Here is a 23,189-nt window from a genome sequence, read left to right as displayed (position 1 = left end):
ATATATATCTATTTATATATATGTTATATATATCTATTTATATATATGTTATATATATCTATTTATATATATGTTATATATATCTATTTATATATATGTTATATATATCTATTTATATATATGTTATATCTATTTATATACTAGCAGAAATACCCGGCGTTGCCCGGGTTAAAGAGAATAATGAAATCTAAAAACGCCGTCTAGACTACGCATCATCTTTATATATAGAGATGCATATACACACACGCACCCAAACACACGTATATATATGTATATCAATATAAATATATGAAAGTCAATGAAGTTTCGTAAAAGAAGGTGATCATGTACATACTTTCTTGCTGTTGTGATTATAACACCTCATTGTAAACTATGTTCCTTGTTTTCCCTTGTGGAGCATATACAAATAGGTTTTTGTTGCTGCCCACTCTTGAGCAGCCAACATACAGTTGTCCATGTGAGAAGCAGGGCTCTTCCAAGAGAAGACCAGCTACAGACAGTGTTTGACCCTGATATTTGTTTATGGACATGGCAAAAGTCACACGAAGGGGGAATTGTAGTCTTCTGAATGTAAAAGGAATGTCTGCTCCTGATGGAGTAAGAGGAATTCTTGGAATAAAGACGTCATTCCCTTTTGCACATCCAGAAAGAATGGTAGCCTCGATAACGTGTGACATCATTTTCTAAATAATGCTCATCTGTTATGTTCGGGTTAAAATTTCATCAACATCAAAAATATATGAATTTTCATGGGAGTTATGGCCGCTATGCAAAGAATATAATTTCCAAATTTCATAAAGATCCATTCAGTACTTTTGACGTAGTTTTGGATAAGAAAACAAATGACTAATGTGTGTGTTTGTGTGCATGTGTATGTGTGTGTGATGGGTGTATATATGTATAGATATCTGTATGCATGTATATATGTATATATGTGTACATATTACATGTACATCTATATATATATATACATCTACACATATGTATACATATACATGTATGTATAGATCTATATATGGGAGAATATACAAATAATAACAACAGACGAGGACAGGTGGTGTAAATAACAAAAGGATATATTAGTATGACGCTCGGGAATACGGAAAGTCTTTGACGTTTCGAGCTACGCTCTTCAACAGAAAGAATACGGAGACAAGGAGAAAAACACGGAGAAAAAAAATTGAATAGTGTTCAGTCAACGGTCAATCATATATATATACATATACGTGTACATCTATATGTATACATATACATCTCTCTCTCTCTCTCTCTCTCTTTCTCTCTCTCTTTCTCTCTCTCTCTCTCTTTCTCTCTCTCTCTTTCTCTCTCTCTCTCTCTGAAAGTATCTGTCATTACAGTATCGAAATGGTGTACATATACATGTATATGTATACATATACATCTCTCTCTCTCTCTCTCTTTCTGTCTCTCTCTTTCTCTCTCTGTGAAAGTATCTGTCACTACAGTATCGAAATGTGATTGTTTCAGTTAGTGGAATAGTTTCATTTTTAAAGTGAAAGTATTTGACATGAGTGTTTTTGTTTCACTTTTGACACGTAATACTTAAATAGTGGAGGAGATATTATGTTGCCGTGTGCTCGAACTCTGCAAGAAGTTAATAATTTTTTGACTAAGACACAACTGGAACCCTAAGTAAGGCATGTGTAAAATTTGAATGAAATTGGTTGTGTAGTTCTCGAGTTTTAGGGATTCACACAGACAGACAGGCAGACACATTTTCATTTTTATATATATAGATATGTTATATATATTTATTTATATATATGTTATATATATTTATTTATATATATGTTATATATATTTATTTATATATATGTTATATATATTTATTTACATATATATTATATATATATTATAAATATATACATATATATATTTATATATACATATATATATATTAATATAAATATATACATATTTATATATACATATTTATATATACATATATATATTTATATATACATATATATATATTAATATAAATATATACATAATACTTATATATACATATATATATTTATATATACATATATATATATTAATATAAATATATACATAATATCTATATATACATATATATATATTAATATAAATATATACATAATATATATATATATATTTATATATACGTATATATTATATATACATATATATTATATACATATGTATATTATATAAATATAGATATATATTTACAGAGAGAGAAGGGGAAGTGAATGAGTGTAAATCATTGGCAATGCAGTTTGCAATGTTTTTATAAATCCAATTTTACAGAAACTAAGGTGTTTCCAAACTATCTCTCTCTCTCTCTCTCACGCACATCTTCATACGTATGAGCTATCAGTATTAGAAGCAGTAAAGACAGCCTAAAACTCTCAGGAAAATCTTTCAAATATTTTTTTCCATATTTACAAATAACACAAGTAAATATATGCACAGTGCTTATATTTACATACACTATACATATATATATATACATACACGAGACAAATATGTATATGTGTGTACATGTACACACAAGAGCACTTTAAATAAATATGTTTCCTGGAAACACTAATTGAAGTTAGTCTGCTCTCTTATCAAAATGATTGTTAAAAAAATAGTCCGAAAAATATTGGCAGATGATTTTGTTTATATTTAACTATGAATATTTTGTTTGTGGCTTTATGTGTACGCTTATATATATATACACATTATACACACATACCAAGACACATGAATACTTATCATATACAAATATATATACATACATATACAAAAACAGGTATAAATACTACATATATATATACAAGGACATTGTATGAAAGTGTGTAAGACTTTTCACATACATACATACATACGCATATATATCTATATCTAACTATATATATATTGTGTATTTAATTTGATATATAATATATATATATATATTGTGTATTTAATTTGATACATAATATATATATATATGTACATACAGGGTGGGCCAAAATTAGTGCCCCAACTTTGTGTCCCAATTGTATGTGTCTGTTAGTTCTGTAGTTTCTTGATGCATGCTGTTTTATTTCTATATGTCATTGATTATTCAACATGTCAAATTTTGTGAGAGAATGCTGGTAGAAGCCAGAGATTCCAGATCTTTTTGATCACTCATTTTCTCTGATGAAGCGACCTTCCATGTTTCCGGTCGCATCAACTGCCATAACTGCTTCTATTATTCAGAAGATGATCCTGAAGTGGTTTGAGAAAAGCACATCAATTCACCTTCTCTTGTCATTTGGGTGGTAATATCATCTTCAGGAATTTGTACATTCCATATTCAACAAGAAACAACAAATAGATGTATTAGTTTAACGCTCAGGAAGTGAGAAAGTCTTTTACCTTTCAAGCCTACGCTCTTCAACAGAAAGGAACACAGAAATAAGCACAGAGAGAAAATAAAAAAAGGTTTAGTGGCTAGCAATCAATCATGGCGTCAATTCAAATCACTTGTTCACATTTTAGAAAACAAACAATTTTAATCAATTTGAAAATGACTTTATACATAATTACAAATACTTCTTAGTGGGAAAATTATTTAATTAGATTTTCATTTTGTGATTTAACAAAAATTTGGAAGGTTTTTTCATTTTTTTTTTTTTTTTTTTTTTGCAAAATATTTCCCTTTTAGAGAATTATACATATATGTTTTGATTTGCGATGTATAGGCGTTGCTTTATTATCACAGGGATTTTCATCTTTATTTGTGTTTGATGATGAGGAATTATTTACATCTTTAGAACTTTTAACATCTTGAACAGGAATACTTTCAGTCTCTGGTATTATTCCATCATTAAGTTCATTATTTTCATTCTCATTTTCATTTGGTAAATTTTCTGCGCTAAGCTCATTTCTTGCTTCCTCATTTAAAATATTTTCTGTGTCTTCATCATCTACAGAAATCTTGAGTGCCATGTCATCCATTGTTGTAGTGGAACTCTTGTTGCCTGCCTCAGAGTTTGGGTTTGTCATTCCATTAGAAAACCTTTTTACACAGCACACACTAACTGAACTATTACAATCCATTCCACTATTATCATTTATTCCAGTACTGTCTTCTTCTAATTTTCTGTTCCTGCTTTCTAAGTTTTCCTCCACCAAGGTTATTTTAATTTGGGTATTTTCTTCTTTTACTTGTACATTTTCTTCTTTTTTCCTATTCTTAGTTTCTTCTTTTTCATCTTCTTCCCCTTCCTTATTTACTTCTTTCCCATTCTTATTTTTTTCTTTTTCTTCTTTTTCATCTTCTTCCCCTTCCTTATTTACTTCCTTCCCATTCTTATTTTTTTCTTTTTCTTCTTTTTCATCTTCTTCCCCTTCCTTATTTACTTCTTTCCCATTCTTATTTTCTTCTTTTTCATCTTCTCTCTCTTCTTCTTTCTTATTTTCTTTCTCATCAACATCATCATCATCATCACTTTTTTCTTTCTGCCATGTTACAATACACTTGAAAAAAAAAATGAAAGAATTACAAATAAATTACTCATTATCTATAAATTAATATTGGTAATTAAATATATTTCAATTGTGCCAAAGTTCTGGCTGATATTAGGAAATGGTATTTCCCATGTCAAAATGTATTCTTTCTGCTCAAGAGCTGACAGTTGTTGCTCATATTGTTCTTGTTTAGCCCCAGGTTGACTTTGATTGAACTATAATTAAAGGTGCAGAAAAGTCAGACATATGACAGAAGAAAATTGGAAGTCCTTATGGGATAATCAACTGATGGCAACAGACAAAATCTGTGGTTGGAGCAAAGATTCTGCCAGATCAAAGGTGATATGGTGGTGGAATAGTGAGGTCAACAGGGCCATAAAAGAAAAGTGATGAGTTTGGAAAGAATGGAAAAATGGGGGTAACAAAGAACCATATTAGGTAGTTAAAAAGGAAGCTAGATGTCAGGAGGTAGCTGGCTAGAGCAGAAACATAGAGAATAGTTTGCCAAGGTCCTACAGCATAAAGTTCAGACACTTGAGATGTTCCAGATTGCTGGATAGTGTGTCAGAGAGAATTGAAATGTTGTGGGAGAGAAGTGTGTATGGATAGATAATGGTATGCTTGCACTTAGTGATTCTGAAAAGAAAGAGGCAAAGAAGAGTAAATATTAAATGTGGAAAATGAATGATAGAAAGGAAGTTTCCCCTATGTGAATGACCAGCAGAGGGACCAGCTATTCTAGTTGACAGCAGCATGATAGATGAGGCAACTAAAGATATGAAGACAGGGAAAGACTATGGTCCATCAGGAATCACTACTGAGATGCTTACAGTCTAACCACCTGTACAGTTAATCAAGTTATTCAGGAAAGTATAATCCCCAGTGCTGGGTGTATGAGCATCATAGTCAGCTGCAACAAGGGCAAAGGAGATGACTTAGATCAAAGTAATTATAGAGGCATCAAATTGCTGGACCAGGTGATGAAAGTTACACAGAGAGTTATAGCCCAATTAATTAGAAACTAAATTAGACTAGATGAAATGCAGTTTGACTCTGTGCCAGGGAGAAGCACTATTGATGCTATTTTCATAGCCAGGCAACTGCAAAGGAAGTATTTAGATAAGAATAAGCTGTTGGACTAGGCATTTGTGGATCTGAAGAAAGCCTTTGACTGAGTCCTTCACTCTGTGATATGGTGGTTTCTGAGGAAGCTAGGGATAGACAAATGGCTTGTGAAAGCAATACAGGCCATGTACAGAAGTGTTGTTAGTAAAATAAGAGTTAGCTATGAGTACAGCGATTAATTTAATGTACAAGTAGGCATTCACCACAGCTTGGTCCTCAGCCCCCTCCTATTCATCATTGTCCTCATAACAGAGGAATTTAAAACTGGCTGCCCTGGGAACTACTGTATACTGATGATCTTGCTCTCAGCAGAATCTATAACAGAACTAGAAAAGAAACTCCACATGTGGCAACAAAACCTGGAATTGAAGGGCCTTAAAATCATCTTTACTCAATATGTAGGAAAATAACTTTACCATTATCATATTGGTGTCTGAAACATAAAATAATATGGGATTTTGATGGAAGGTTTTAATTTAGATCACTTTAAAACAGGAAGATTATATTTGCAGAACCAGGGAGTTTCAGGTAGGTTGAAATCAAAGACCAGAAGCAAACGAGGAAGATCCTCCATGCAGTCACACAGGCTGTTTGAAATAACAGCCTAATCTCCCTCAAGTTATGTCCTAGTGTCTTGAAAATGAATGAATATACTTTGGTTGGAAATTTTATGACAGGAAAGTTTTGTGCAATGCCTCCAACTGTCAAGATCACATGTTTATCTGCATCAGGCCTGGGAAAGGTAAATTTTTTAAGGAGAACTAGAAGTTGTCCATGCAGCAAATGTAGCTTCTTCATAGTACCAATATTATCCAGGAAAATAGCAAGAGTCCTTTCTGTTCAGCACCAGTGTCATCTATATACAGTGTTATTGCAGGTAAATTCAGATGTAAAAGCCAGAAAAAATACCACAAAACTATTTCTGCCAATCTGACACCATAGACTGATAGCTTATATTATCAACCCCAGAAAGATGAAAGATAAAGATGACTTTGATAGGATTTGAACTCAGAGGGTAAAGAGCCAAATTAGTACCTCAACGCATTAAGGCAATTTGTCTATTGCCTTAATGACTCTGCCAACCTTATTGCCTTATATGCATGTGATCACAGGGGAAAATAGTAATAAGAAAAGTGAAGCTTACTTCGGGGAAGAAAGTACTGGAAAACTGTTTGGTTGGGGATTATTGAAATGCAAAAATAGTTTTAAAAAATTGTTTACAATAGTAGAAAGTTTCTTCACTTACTTCTTCTAAAGACAAAACTTGAGTCTCTTCTGGTCGTATGTTGAAAAGATTAACAAGATTTTCCTTATTATCTGAAGAGCTGAAATAAAATAATTTCATGTAAGCATGTGTTTTTCTACATACATACGTACGTATACACACACGCACGCACACACACACAAACTTCAGTCTCTATCCACCAAATCCACCTACAAGACCCTGGTCAGACTAAGGTTATAATAGAAGACACCTCCGCAAGGTGCCATGCAATAGGACTTAACACAGTACCACAGTGATATATATATAAATAAATCACAGGGTAGCAAAAAAATTTTAGAATATTTATTTACTACCAGTGGATTGGTAAATGTTTTTATTTTTTATTCCCTTTCGAAATTATCCGTAATTGTGGTATAGAGTTTTTGGCTGCTCTTTCTGGTGGGTTAGATGTCCTATTATAGGCATCTCTGTATTTTAAATATATATATATATATCACTTTACAACAAGAAATAACCAGATTATCCTCTAAATGAAGTGTATGCTTGATGACTTAGTCCTAGCTGCACTGTATGTGAAAAATCCTATAGACTGCTATTCCTGCCTCTCAACCGTTCTAATAATAAATAAATAAATAAATACATGAATAAATATATAAAATAATTAATGAATCAATTAAATAAAAGATTTATAACTTACTCTGTTGAAACTGAAGAAATAATATCTAAAGCTAATTTCTGCAAAGCCATATATTCAGGAATTTCATATGAATATTTTCCACATATTTCTGAAACGGTGACAGTAACCATACCCTTTGTATTTACAAATTTACCCCTCTTTGTTTGCCAGCAGCTGTCACTAAACACTACATTATATGGTAAAATTTGAAAATATGTAAGGAATGTTGGTATTTTTTCAGTACAGACAAAATGCAAAAGTTTCTGTTTCGATTTCCGTTGGCGATTGAAAGCTATGTTTAGTTCCTCAAGAGATTTTGAAGATTCAAAATAATCATCACACACAAACATTACAATTACATCTGCTTCTTCAAGTAAAGCCAATCTGTCATGAATTGATGTGCTGAAGAGAAGGACTTGCATCTCTGAGAAAAGATCTTGAAGAATTGAAATCAAAATGGCAGCAAATTTCATATCTTGGGGTGCAAAACAAAAGAGTATTTTGCATGGGTTTTTATAAATATCATAATTCACTTTAGCAGTTATCTTTTTTCCCTTGAGTTCGTAATTATCTTCAAGTTGTATTTGTCTAAGAAGTGATAATTGATCCAAGAGAGAAATATTTTCATTGTTCAACTGTGAAATAAAAGAAAAAGAGATAAGTAAATTATAAATGTCTAACTCTTCAATTAAAGGAAGGAAAATAATGATAATTTGCAATATCTTTATTGTTTATTCGGTACTTGCTTCAGTCATTGAACTGCAACCATCCTGGGCACCACCTTGAAAGATTTAGACAAAGAAATCAACCCCAGTACTTTTTTTAAAACCTGGTACTTATTCTATCAGTCACTTTTGCCAAAACGTTAAGTTATGGGGACATAAACAAACCAACATAAAAACACACATATGTATAGATACATACATATATACATATGTATATATATATATATATATTGAAAGAGAGAGGAATAGGGAGATAGATACATACATATTTACAGATATATATATGCATACACACACACACTCACAGAATGGGCTTCTTTCAATTTCTGTCTACCAGATCCACTCACAAGTCTTCGGTTGACCTGGGGCTAAAGTAGGAGACATTTGCCCAAGATGCCACACAGTGGGACTGAACCTAGAACCATCTGATTGAGAAGCAAATTTCTTACCACACAGCCACATTTGTGAATGAAGTTTTGTGGCCTAGTGGCTAAGCTGTTGCACTCATGACCACAAAGTCATGGATTTGATTCCTGGAATGGAAAGTACATTATGTCCTTGAAGAAGGCACTTCATTTTACAATGCCCCAGTCTACTGAGCTGAAAATGACTACCACCCAGCTATCACTCAATGTTCCACTGGGTCAAGTGTAGGAGGACTGTTTGGATCTTTTAATCTTTTCCTTGTTTCAGTCATTTGACTGCAGTCATACTCACTGGTGTGTAATAGCTGTGGTATGCATGAGTGTGTGTGTATCTAAGTGCTTATGTATATGTGTGTTTATGTAGCTATGCTTATGTGTATGGATGCATATTTGTTTATTTCTTTTTCACATGGCTTAGTCACAGAAGTGAAGACAGGTGACTTAGTGCTTAGGATGTTCAGTTCACGATCATAATGCTGTAGGTTCAACTCCTGCACTGGGTAGTACATTGTACCCTTGGGAAGGGCCCTTCATTTCACATTGCTCCATACATAGCTATATGTGTGCATGCATGTGTAAGAGCTTTTTGTTGTTTTTTCACCTTTTAATGTGACCTAGAAGGGCAGTGTCCATGGTCTTTCACAGAGCCCTCCAAGACTGATGGGAGGAAGGGAGGGAATTCTCAAACTGGAAATGTGATCTAAAAGCTTGTAACAGTCAGTTCTGCTAAACACACCCCAAAAAGTGGTTATAAATCAAGTACCAGATTAAGTGACCACTCAAGAACAAGAACAATCCCTCCAAAGAGCTTTCATGCTCTTTCCATCTACCATTTTTTACCTGCAAGATTTTGGTCAACCTGAGGCTATAATATTGGGTTGTCCGGGAAGTTCGTACTGATTTTTAAAGGAAAGAAAAAGATCAATAAATACTTGCCATTACATTTTTAATCAACCAAATATGAACCATTTTGTTGCACAATGTGTCTCCATCCTTCCTTTAACTTGAAAATACCCTCTTCCCAGAATTGAGGTGGTTTCATGGCAAATAAAGTTGAAAGGTAAGCTACTATAAATCGGCACAAACTTTCTGGACAACCCAATAGAAGACTTACCTAAAGTGCTGTGCAGTGAAATAATAATAATGAAATTATTGTATCCAGTGCTCAGGTGCACAACAACTCATTAAAGAAAATAACCAAAACTACATGAACAACAAGCACAGGAAGTAAACAGTGAATAAGTTGTAAAAAATGAAAAAAAAAATGGTGTACTGCTGGTGAATTTCAAGAAGCATGGAAGTTTTGAAGGATGTAGTGCCCAGACAGCTTACAACTGATGTGGGTAGTTTATTCCATGCTTCAGTAATTCTGAGCATGAAAAAAATGTCTCTAAAAGTCATGGATACTGTGTTGTTTTTTTAATTTTGTAAGCATGTCCACAAGTGTTAGACATTGGAATTCAAAAAAGTGCTCAAGGTCTTGGTTGGAAAGATGGTGGATAATGTTGTGGGTGTCTCCTGAGTCAGTTGCTAGAGGTGGGAGCATTAATGAGTTCATAGATTGAGAAGCAAGACATTCAGAGTATGGTAGATGCCTGATGGTGGGCATTCATCTAGTTGCACGTTTCTGAACAGTTTCTAGGAGATTGATATGCCAAGAAAGATGGGGATTCCAGACTCTAAGTGTGAACGTACCATAGCCATATACAGCTTTAAATAGATAGGTGGAAGTGGCTGACAAATGTCTTACTGACAACTTTAGAAATAATATACAGGTCACATTCACTAACAGACTTCTTAAGATTGTTGTTGAGGGAGTATGTAAAAAGCTGGGTTTGAAATCAAAACCATGGAGTTACAAAAGAAACATCTTAACCTCACAGCCATGCCTACACAGACAATGTTTGGAAATGTTTATATGCATGCATATGTACATTTTACAATGCCCCAGTCTACATGTGTGTGTGTGTGTGTGTGTGTGTGTGTGTGTGTGTGTGTGTGTATGTAGATATATACTGGGGTCGGACAAAATAATGGAAACACCTAACAACATAGCATCATAATTTTGAAATATCTATAAAACTGTCAAAAGCTTGTTTATTTTTGTTTTGTTTAATTTAGTATTAGTGTTGCTTAATATGTTTTGCTAAAATTGCTGTTTCTTTTCAGATATCATCAGAGAAAGGTAATTAAAATTCATTAAAATTACAGATCTATCGGACTTTCAAAGAGGTCAAATTGCTGGTGCTCATATGGCAGGCACTAGTGTAACGAAAACAGCCAAAATGTTTGGTGTATCGAGAAGTACTGTCTCGAAAGTAATGACAGCCTTTGAGAAAGAGGGAAAAACATCCTCATCGAAACAAAACTCTGGTAGAAAACTAAAAGTTTCAGATAGGGACCGGCAGACTCTTACGCAAATGGTAAAAAGGATCACAAAAGTACAGCTCCCAAAATTACTGCAGAGTTTAATGACCACCTCGAGAACCCGGTTTCCACAAAAGCTATCTGCCGAGGGCTGCACAAAGCCAGATTTCACGGGAGGGCTGCAATCAGAAAACCACTACTTTCAAAAACAAACGTTGCAAAGTGTTTAGAGTGGAGTAAAAACCTACAGAATTGGTCCCTAGAGCAGTGGAAGAATGTTATTTTCTTGGACAAGTCATCCTTTACTTTATTTCCGACCACTGGCCAAGTATACGTGTGGAGACATCCAAAAGAAGCATTTGACCCAGACTGCCTTCTTCCAACTGTTAAACATGGAGGAGGATCTGTGACGATCGGGGCCAGAATTAATAGTTAAGACTATTTAAGCATTTTATCTAATCAAATTCATCCTATAGTTGCGGAACTGTTTCTGTAGGGAAACACAATCTTTCAGGATGATAATGCAGCAATTCACACAGCTAAAGTTGTTACTGAATGGCACGAGGAACATTCTAGTGAATTTGAACATCTTATCTGGCCTCTACAGTCCCCAGATCTCAATATTATTGAACATTTATCGAACATTTTAGAAAAACAAGTAATGAGTCGATATCCTCCACCATCATCACTGCAAGAACTAGAGACTGTTTTAGCTGAAGAATGGAGAAAAATTCCTTTAGAAACAAATCAAACTTTGTACAAATCCATACCTCATAGAATTCAAGCTGTAATTACTGTCAAAGATGGTCCTACCCCATTTTAAAATAAATTTGCTTAAAATTCTAAGGTGTTTCCATTATTTTGTCCAAACCCTTTATATAAGACAGGCTTCTTTCAGTTTCCCTCAACCAAATTTATTCACAAGTCTTTGGTTGGCCCAAGGCTATAATAGAAGACACTTGCCCAAGGTGCCAACAGTGGGACTGAACCCAGAACTGTATGGTTGGATAGCAAGCTTCTTACCACACAGCCACATCTGTACCTAAATGATGACTTTTGCACAGTACCCAAGTACCAAATTCCATTCACAAGGTATTGATCAACCTGAGGCTCCTCCAGCAGAAAACATTAAACCCATATGCCATACTAAGAGATCAAATCTAGAACCACATAGTTGCAAAGCAAACTTCTTAACCACAAATGGTGTGCCTTTGTTGTCATCATTATTATCGTTATCGTTGTCATCATTGTCATCATCTTCATTGTCATCATCATAATCATTGTCATCATCACCATCAACACCACCACTGTTTTTAAGTTCACCTTGTCGTGCTGGGATGTGTTGGACAGGACACTTTTGAGGCAATATTTTACAGCTAAATGCCAATCCAAACACCAATGTTTTCAGCCTTCTTTTACATGTAGTGATAGTGTACATATTCTAAAAATCTGGATTATATAAGAAAAGTGTGTATGTGTGCACGCGTGCACATGTGTGTGTGTGTGTGTATGCATGTATGTATGTTTGTGAGAGAGAGACAGACAGACAGACAGAAAGAAAGATATGACACTCTTACTTTGCTTTTACTCATCATCCAACTAAATTCATGTTGCAAAGTTTGGTTTTTGTAGCATTTATTTAGAAGAGGTGATAAGCAGCTCAGAACAGGAACCAAACAATCTCCCCGGGCATCTATCATATGTAGAGGACCAAACCACTGAGGTGTTGACGGCACATCAGCAATGCAGACAGGTACCAAAACCATAGGATTTGTCTGAAATGAACAATGAAATTGATTAATTCATTAAAATAACCAAAACCTAATTAACATTCGAATGAAATGGTCATCAGAAGCATAGTATATGTAACAAAGTCACACTCACTTGCAAGTGATGGTTTTGGTATGTCTATATATTTTTTCTGAAAAATCCACATAAGAGATTGATGTATACAACTCAAATAATAAACTGACAGTAATTAAGAGTTCAGTTAATAACAGATCATTAAACTCTAACGTAATTAAATTGCTGTAAATCCAAGTGGAATGACATGTGTGTATATACATAATCAGCTAAAATGATCTTTAAGAGCAAATATATTTGGCAGAAATGGAGAAAAGCATATATTTCACATATAGTTCACACTTTAATTGTGTTCAATAGCTGTTTCATTATGATAAACATCATTGAATGTATAATTACATAATTGTGGTACACAATTAATTGATTCGAGTGAAATTAAATCAATTAGTTATGAATTACCATTATGTAAGTATTCTTTTTCAGACATGAATTTTCACAGTGATGTCTGTAAATCAGAGTATTTTTCTCAACTTGAACATAGCGATGACACATTTCAGTGGGTGTTCTCTTCAACAATCTTCAAGTGAAATTCTTGAGCTAGGCTAAGGATTAAGTCTCAAACTTTTATTTTATCAACTGGATATAAGGTCCTAACCACTAGCCTGTTGTCCTGAAGGACAATTGAGTTATTCTTTTAGTCTCAAACACATGTATCTATATTTTAGAGTTGAGTGTGGGGATGTTGGATGTGTGTTGTGTTTTCGTTACTGCTCTGGTTAAACCTTCTTAGACACACTACATGTGGGATGAACCAATTATGGAGCTTGTATGTGGTCATTTCATCAGATAGAAATAGCAATCAAATGTTCTTTGAATCTCATTCTTCTATCTAAAAAAAAATGGATCCATTGGACAATGTAAACCTAGATACACAATGTCTGACAAAAACATGGAATGATCATGGCTGGTATGTGTTTGATCAAAGGTAGGTCTCTTCGATCTAGAATCATCTAGAGATAAATAGCACTAACACATAACTCCAAGAAGTCATCTTCTTAGTGAGACCAAGTACATTATTCGAGTAATGGCAGACACCTCAAAGATTCTGCTTTGTATTCTTTTAGTTATTCATCTTACACATTCCCCTTTTTAGCGTAGCCAAATCTTCCTCAACAAATTTTCACTTCTAAATTTTTGGCTTACACAGAAATAGCAGGTGGAATATTTAAAAGGTAACCATAAAATAACCAGATATAAATAGAATAGTAGGATGTGACAAAGTAACAAATTTTTAGTTAAATTACCTTACAAGTATATGCAGGTAATTGGAAAAATATTCAACAATTTACTGAGAGACAGAGAAAAACAATACAAAAAAAAACATCTCAACGTATCAAACTTCAAAATTGCAGAACCATGCATAACCTTTTTGTCTATGATGTACAAACCCTTAATGTTAACTTTAGTACAATAAAAAGCATACTTCAAAAACAGAAAAGCTGCTCTAAGGACTTATGTGGATGTAAAGATGAGTTATTATTTAACAACTTCATAACTGAAGAACTCAAAAATCGATCTCATCCTTTCACTGAGATATTTCTGATGAAATTGTGGTAATAATTACTGATACTATTACTATAACTATACATGTTATATTTACTACTGTTAACATTACTACAGCCACTTGAAAACGAGGCTTAGAAATGGTATTTAAAACATGGCTGTCTGCAGACTGGCAAGGTTCAAGACTAACACTACTACTGATGGATACTGTCCTCTCATTCTTAGAAAAGTAAAGTCTATTTACAGCCAATCTTTTTGGCCTTCTGTATCAATGAAATTGAGAATTGCTACACTACGACAGAAATATTTTACAGATATGTTTCAATTAATTTAAAAGATAATGAAGAATTGTAAGGATTTAATTATTAACCAATCTGTCTTTATTTTTATGCCTGGTGTTTGATATCTAACTTTAAAAAATAAGATTTGTTAAATAAAGTTTTGATAGATGGTTTTAATTTAAATATTGGTTTCAAATTTTTGGCACAAGGCCAGCAAGTTTGAAGCAGCAGAGTAAGTTGATTACACCACCCTGTGCTTAACTGGTACTTATTTTATCAACCCTAAAAGGACGAATGGCAAAGTCAACATCAGCGGAATTTGAACTCAGAACATGAAATTTCACCCAGCATGCAAACAATTCTTTCAGCTCACAGCTTTGTTTTAATTTAAATATCAACATTTTAAAATGTGAGTGTTTGCATCACCAAACATGAGGCAGTCTTGTGTTAGGGTAGGTAGGTTGGTTATCAAAAGGGTTAAACAGAAGAACAAAAAAAAGACTTAAAAACAAAATTTAAAAAAATAATCACAAGGGTTTTCTCACGCTTTCTTCAGAGATACTCAAAGCAATGGCAATACTGAATTCTTCTTGACACATAAGAGATTCAAAGTATGCTGGTGCAATGAGGATGACACAACATTTAGAACATTCCAAAGCTTTGTAGATGGATTGCTGCCAATCACTACCTGAAATGTAATAAAGAACAAATATGTATTTATTGATTACACTAGCATGATAAATAGAGACACTTGATTGACTTTTAAAGAACAGAGATATCTATTGATGGATTATAAATTCTGTTGACTTTAGGAGTTGTGCTGTTCACACATCTTCAAAAGGCTCTCATAGGGCAGAATAAAAATAACTACGACTAGGTATTGAACCTAGGTCAGCAGCTTGGTGCACTGGGAGTTCAATGACTGTCTCTGATACTACCATAGATATGTCAGTGAGAGAACTGCTACATGGTCACTTGATCTGTATGAAACAACAGTTAAATCTCCATCAAATCACCTTTAAACTGGAAGACATGTTGAATAATATAATCTTAGATAACATATCTGATAAAGTGTCTAATTAACAGTCATTAAAATGCTGGATAGAACTCTCTGTAATCCAAGTTCAAATCTGTCCAAGCACAACATTACCCTTCATCCTTTCAGAGTCAATAAAAAAATTCCACTCCAAAGTAGTGGGTCAGCAGATCTGTAAGAATGTTAGACTGGGATGCCTTATAGTAGCTGTTCTGGATCATCATCATCATCATCATTGTGGTCATCATCATCATCAGCAGCAGCAGCACCAACAACAACAACACTGTCAATGTCATCATTGTCATCAGTAGTGTCTACTTGAGAGGGGGAAGAACTTATCCAAAGTTGTTAGACATTAATGGCGCACCATCTGTTTGAACAACTCAATATAGAGTAATTTTAAAGTTACATTCACAATTAGAATTGCAGACCTTCAGCTATAATATGGCCAACCCTTTAACCATATTTTTTCCCCAGTCAACAGGAAGGGGTGGAGCCTCATTGTCAACTTCCTGCCCTGCAGTTTACTCTTCTCTTTATCAACATCAGCTCCACATTAGACAAAACTTATTAAATCATGTTTTATGCAAGTTACATTTTAACTCTTTAACATTCAAACCAGCCATATCCGACCCAAATATTCTACCTGCTTTATGTTAAAACCAGTCAGATCAAGCCTCTCACACCTACCCTATAACGTTATTCTAGAAGTAAACAGCTACATCATTGAAATCCTGAAATTATCAGATATCATCATTATCATCATCATCATTGTCGTCATCATTTAACGTCCTCCTTCCATGCTGGCATGGGTTGGACAGTTTGACAGGAGCTGGCCAGGCAGAAGCCTGCACAATGCTTCTGTGTCTGCTTTGGCATGGTTTTTATGGCTGGATGCCCTTCTGAATACCAACCACTTCACAGTGTGGACTGGGTGCATTTTTAAGTGGCACCTGCACTAGTAGGGTCACCAAGTAACTTTGCAAGAAAAGGAATCTTTGAGAGGAGATGATCTTGTGTCAGATGATGAAAGGTTAGAGTGTGACAGAGAGACAGAAATAGATGTCTTGCTGTAGAGGGGGTACATGGTTACCCAGCCAGAAAAGGGAGAGAGGAAGAGAGGGAGAGAAAGAAAGTGAGAGTTAACAAAAATGAAGGCAGAAATACATGATTAATTCAAAGCAAGTGAAGGCACGTGGTTTAGTGGTTAGGGTATTTGGCTTACGATCATAAGGTCATCACGAGTTCAACTCCCAGTGACACGTTGTGTCCTTGAGCAAGAGTGGCTGTATGGTAAGTAGCTTGCTTACCAACCACATGGTTCCGGGTTCAGTCCCACTGCGTGGCACCTTGGGCAAGTGTCTTCTACTATAGCCTCGGGCCGACCAAAGCCTTGTGAGTGGATTTGGTAGACAGGAACTGAAAGAAGCCTGTCGTATATATGTATATATATATATATATATATATATATATATATATATATATATATATATATGACAACTGATGCTGGTGTGTTTACGTCCCCGTAACTTAGCAGTTCGGCAAAAGAGACCGATAGAATAAGTACTAGGCTTACAAAGAATAAATCTTGGGGTCAATTTGCTCGACTAAAGGCGGTGCTCCAGCATGGCCGCAGTCAAATGACTGAAACAAGTAAAAGAGTAAAAGAGAAGAATACACTTTATTTCACATTGCTTCAGTCCACTCACCTGGCAAAAATGAGTAGTACCTGTATTTCTGTATTTCAAAGGGCCAGCCTTGTCACACTCTGTATCACGTTGAATCTCCCTGAGAGCTACATTAAGTGTACACATGTCTGTGGAATACTCAGCCACCTGCACATTGATTTCATGAACAGGTTGTTCCATTGATCAGATCAAGTGGAACCCTCATCGTCATAAACGACAGAGTAAGTGCCAATTCAAAGCAATATGAATGAATAAACATTAAATCTGATTGAGTATTCTGAATGCTAAAGGGTTAACCATACCTGTTTCTAATTCCATTTTATCGTAAAATATCTTCAAGTCACTATTGTGTTCAGTCAAAATTTCATACACTATTTTCATTTCTTCTGTGTTTTTTGTAGGGTAAGACACAAAAATATCATACGTTGTTTTCTTAGATGTTTGTGCTTGAGCAGTTGTGGGACTAAGTAATGGCGGAAGTAGCTTCTTATTGATATCCACAGAAACACTTTTAAACTTTTCTTTGATATTTTCATTTTCATTTAATCTAAAGTAAAAAAAAAAAGAAGGTAAAAAACAGCAAGTTCAAATTAAAGAAATAGCCTAGCTATAGGAAACCCATCATATGAGGGGTAACTTTAGCAGTATACTTTTATCACCATGAGTAATATCAAGAAATATGACACACACATGCTATAATTATAATTTTACTTTAATGAAATTTCTTGGTGCTTATCCAAAAGGGTGAAATTAACACTAATTTTCAAAAGAAAAAATATTTATTACCCTAAAATAAAACTAAATAAAACAAATTTCTCATTTGTATAATTCCTCCTGCAACTATTCTGTCATTTACTCTCTCTCTCTCTCTTTCCTCTTCCTCTTCTTCTTTTGTCTCTGTGATTTTCTCTTTTAACGTGTGTGTGTAGCATTCTTCTACTAATTACCTACCACCAAGCCTAGTATGTGAACTCGTCCTGTACCTTTTATGTTAACTCTTTCTCTCCATGATGTAAAGCATTAATGATGAAATACTAATTTTCAAAAGAAAAATATTTATTACCCTAAAATAAAACTGAATAAAACAAATTTCTCATTTGTATAATTCCTCCCATAAATACTCTGTCATTTACTCTCTCTCTCTCTTCTCCTCCTCTTGTCTCTCTAATTTTTCTCTCTTAATGTGTATGTGCACATACATGCATATGTGTGTGTGTGTGTAGCATTCTTCTACTCATTACCTACCACCAAGCCTAGTGTGTGTACTCAGCTTGCACCTCTTATGTTAACTCTTTCTGTATCACTCCTTCACTTACTGTCCACTTTCTCTCAATGATGTAAAGCATGATTAGTAAAATCAACCACCCAACATTTATATCAGTTATTATTATACAGATATTTATAAGATAGCGAGCTGGCAGTATCATTAGCATCCAGGCAAAATGCTTAGTGGCATTTCATCCATCCTTACATTCTGAGGTCAAACTCCACCGAGATCAACTTTACCTTTCATCCTATAGGGGTCAATAAATTAAGTACTAGTGAAACACTAGGGTTGATATAATCAACTAGTCCCTTTCCAAAAATTTCAGGCCTTTGCCTTTAGTAAAAAAAGATTATTGTATCGATGTTTTAAATACAGAAACACAAAAACAAAAATGTGTACAAGAAGAAACTTACCGACAATCCATATATTGTATGTTACTTATAACTGGGGGTAGATTTTCCATTGTCTCAGTATACAGGGGAACCAAAATAACATCTTCAGCTTGTCGTCTATAGCAGAGAGCCATATTGAATTCATCTTGGCAGAACTTGGAACTTAAGTAGGATGTGGTTAAAATTATAACAATGCTGTTGGCAAAGAAGAATGAAGAATTTTAAATAATTCATCTCTGTGAATGATGATTTCTTTACAAGCTAACAAAGAAACCTCTAGATGGCCACTCAACTATCTAGAAATAGCAACCAAATCTCTCTCAAATCCGACTGTCCCTGGTTTTATTACACCACACAAACTCTCTTTTCGAAAATGATCTAAATTTAAAAAATTCCATTAAAAGTTCATGTAATTGTGTTGAGTCAAAAGTTTTGCAATATTTGTGTAAATTTAAGGTGGCAAGCTGAGAGAATCATTAGCACACCAGGTGAAATGCTTTCCAGCATTTTGTTCATCATTACATTCTTGGTTCAAATTCCAAGATATTTGGTGATATGCTGTGCTTGCAAAGACCCATCAAGCCAAATGAAATCATAGCTGCAGCCGTTGTTGGTGTCACATAACAGACACCTCTGTCGGTGGCACATACAAAGCACCTTTTGAGCGTTGGGCCTCACAGAGGCAATGTGGCCAATACTGATGTCGTGGAACTAGCAGCCATCCTGGTGGCACATAAAAAACACCTTTCAATGGATGGGCATTATGGAGGCAATGACCTGTGGCAATATGCTATGCTTGAGAAGGAAGATCCATCAAGCTGAATGAAATTGTAGTCGTGGCAGATACTGGTTTCACATAACTAGCAGCCATGCTGGTGGCATGTAAAAGCACCCATTACACTCTCAGAGTGGTTGGCGTTAGGAAGGGTATCCAGCCATAGAAATCATGCCAAATCAGACTGGAATTTGGTGCATCCCCTCAGCTTACCATCCCTGGTCAAATTGTCCAACCCATGCCAGCATGGAAAACAGATGATAAATGATGATGATGATGTTGTTCACTTCTCATAAACCAATCATTCCTTAACAATGTTGAAATAGTCGTTAATGTTGCTGCTGTTGTTTAACCCCAAGTAAGCTCTGATTGAGCATGTTTATGATCAAAGTCATTCAATCCATGACCATCCCATTCTTTTATTTGTCAGGGACTAACATTGTCTAATGTATCCTTTATTTAAAGAAGGCGAGATTTGATATGAAGGAGATTTGGCTGCAATTTCTAGCAGGTAGAATGTTCTTGTAAAGGCTCTCTCAATAACTGTCCATAGTACATAGCAGAAATGGTAACACTTTGCAGTATTGAAGTTCATACAATTACATTTTGAGTTCTAATGCCACATGGGTTCCTTCTATTTTCTATCTTACCAGTGTCCAATGTATTAAGTAATTATGTTTATTAAACCGAACACCAAAATTTGTGGCCTTGCCTTGTGTCAGCCAAAAAATATCATTATATTAAATATATTAAAAATATCATTATATTAAATATATTAAAAATATCATTATATTAAATATATTAAAAATATCATTATATTAAATATATTAAAAATATCATTATATTAAATGTATTAAATATAGGTGCAGGAGTGGCTGTGTGGTAAGTAGCTTGCTTATCAACCACATGGTTCCAGGTTCAGTCCCACTGCATGGCACCTTGGGCAAGTGTCTTCTACTATAGCCTCGGGCCGACCAAAGCCTTGTGAGTGGATTTGGTAGACGGAAACTGAAAGAAGCCCATCGTATATATGTGGGAGAATATACAAAAAATAACAACAGACGAGGACAGGTGGTGTAAATAACAAAAGTATATATTAGTATGACGCTCGGGAATACGGAAAGTCTTTGACGTTTCGAGCTACGCTCTTCAACAGAAAGAATACGGAGACAAGGAGAAAAACACGGAGAAAAAAAATTGAATAGTGTTCAGTCAACGGTCAATCATAATATATATGTATATGTATATATATATGTGTGTGTGTTTGTGTGTCTGTGTTTGTCCCCCCTATCCAACATTGCTTGACAACCGATGCTGGTGTGTTTACGTCCCTGTAACTTAGCGGTTCGGCTAAAGGCGGTGCTCCAGCATGGCCGCAGTCAAATGACTGAAACAGGTAAAAGAGTAAAAGAGTATCTAATACTGAGAAAAATAAGAAAAATAAAATTACCACTTGCATCCAAACATACAAGAGTATACTTTTTCGGGCCAAACATCTTGGTCAACTTTTATCCTTTTATTGAAAATACTTATGTTTGGATTATTCTTTTCCAATGAAGCTTTTAACAAATTTGCCTTCTTAGAATCTGTATTGCAGTAGGAAATATACACATCGTTCCCATGATTTTTTTTGGAAATCTGTAAAAAAAGAAAAAAGTAGTTGTAACAACAATCATTGTTTAAAGTAAGCCATCATGCTTGATACCTCCTAGACAAGTATTGGATTGGCGGATTGCATTAGCTGTGGGCTTATGATGTAAAACTGGCACTTCATCAGTTACGCTGATGAGGGTTTCTGTTGGTTGCTCCAACCAATGGAATAGCCTGCTTGTGAAATTAACATGCAAGTGGTTGAGCACTCCACAGACATGCATACCATTAATGTAGTTTTCAGAGAGGTTCAGTGTGACACAGAATGTAACAAGGCTGGCCTTTGAAATACAGGAACTACTCATTTTTGCCAGCTGAGTATACTGGAGCATCATGAAATAAAGTTTATTGCTTAAGGACACAATGCACTGCCAGTAATCAAACTCATGACTTTATGATCATTAGCTGAATATCCCAATCACTTAGTCAGACACTTTCACTGATGTGAAACAATGGGTGGCAATTCAACCTATATACCATTGAGAAAAGCTCCAAACTGGTGACACAGCTGAGTTTTTGTCAGGGAAATAAGTAGGAGTTATTCATTAATCTGATGATGTAAGAAGGGAGAATTCATTGCTTCAACGAAGAGTATGTAGTAGCCATTAGAGCATCATTGGTAATACACAATAGGAGGAAGGAAGGCCATGTATTAAACTGAAAATGACCTCACTAATAATAATGTCCCCATATTTACATATGCACTATGAATTGAAATGAAAAATATACATATTATTATGTTTGTGATAATTTAAAGTTTTCACTGAGTAATATAGAAATATTGTTTCGATTAATTATATGATAATTGTTCAGAATTGTGACAGGCAAATCAAGTACAAAAAGAACACATATGGAACTGAGTGACAGGGTTCTGTGTAGTGTCTGAGGTGGTTCTGACATGGAGTCTTATATCTCAGCTTCTAGAACCTTACAATTTAATGCCACCACTGCTGCCAGATGATTTTCATCTATTGCTGATATGTTTCTGTGTTTTTTAACATTATACATGTATAACAGTTGTCTTCTCAAGACTAATACTACAGTTTATGAGGCTTTCAATGATGTATCTACTTTAAGTATGATTCAACAGTTACTATTTTGAACCAATATTGCTTCTGCCACTAATAACAAATAATGTAAAATGTAACAAAGAGCTATATTACCTTTGAAAGGGTAGATTTTTCCCAGGTTTTCTTCAGCACTTTAAACCTCTCAAGACACTTTTTATTGGAATTGCTAATTTCATTTATATCACTAGTGTGAAGTACAATCTTGAGGCATTTCAAAGGAAGACCAATTTTCATCCAGTTACAAGCTGACTCAACCATTGTGTTAAGAACTGGAATATAACCAAAGCCCTACAAAATTAAGACAAAAAAAAAAAGAAATAGAAATCTTTTTGTTTTGTTTCCAGCAATTAAGCACCATCTTTAGGTGAAGGCATAACTTTGTGGTGAAGAAGTTTGCTCCCAATCAAAGTTCTTTTATAACACATTCTGTGACCTCATGTGTGCATGTGCATGTGTGTGTATGTGTGTGTCTCTCTCTCTCTCTCTCTTGCTCTCTTCTGTTTTTGATTGTTTAAATTCTTCCTCTGAAGAAGGAGCTGGTTTCTAACAAAGATAGAAAGCTCCATCTTTGGAATGTAGATAACAAAAACAATGTCACATTTTAAACCTGAGAAAAGTCTTGCATAGTTTTACTGCTCTACTTATAGA

At 34.5% G+C, this 23,189-nt stretch overlaps 1 protein-coding gene across 2 annotated transcripts in view; it reads right to left on the bottom strand.

The window, feature by feature from the left end:
• Positions 1 to 3,512: 3,512 nt before the first annotated feature.
• The window catches only part of LOC106867918 (uncharacterized), a 40,941-nt gene continuing 21,264 nt past the window's right edge, over positions 3,513 to 23,189 (bottom strand). For both annotated transcript variants that reach the window (XM_052971625.2, XM_052971624.2), the window contains 9 exons: positions 22,635 to 22,829; positions 21,272 to 21,459; positions 19,068 to 19,241; positions 17,690 to 17,934; positions 15,209 to 15,351; positions 12,594 to 12,791; positions 7,521 to 8,134; positions 6,845 to 6,923; positions 3,513 to 4,482 (listed from right to left, as the gene is read on the bottom strand). In XM_052971625.2, the coding sequence (XP_052827585.1) occupies positions 3,664 to 4,482; positions 6,845 to 6,923; positions 7,521 to 8,134; positions 12,594 to 12,791; positions 15,209 to 15,351; positions 17,690 to 17,934; positions 19,068 to 19,241; positions 21,272 to 21,459; positions 22,635 to 22,829 (2,655 nt within the window). In that variant the 3' untranslated portion in view covers positions 3,513 to 3,663. The remainder of the gene's footprint in view (positions 4,483 to 6,844; positions 6,924 to 7,520; positions 8,135 to 12,593; positions 12,792 to 15,208; positions 15,352 to 17,689; positions 17,935 to 19,067; positions 19,242 to 21,271; positions 21,460 to 22,634; positions 22,830 to 23,189) is intronic.

Source organism: Octopus bimaculoides, chromosome 11 (genome assembly GCF_046866305.1).
Source record: "Octopus bimaculoides isolate indiv1 chromosome 11, ASM4686630v1, whole genome shotgun sequence".
Lineage (NCBI taxonomy): Eukaryota > Metazoa > Mollusca > Cephalopoda > Octopoda > Octopodidae > Octopus > Octopus bimaculoides.
Note: the sequence above shows the minus strand (reverse complement) of the source record. Positions and strands in the feature narration are given on the sequence as shown.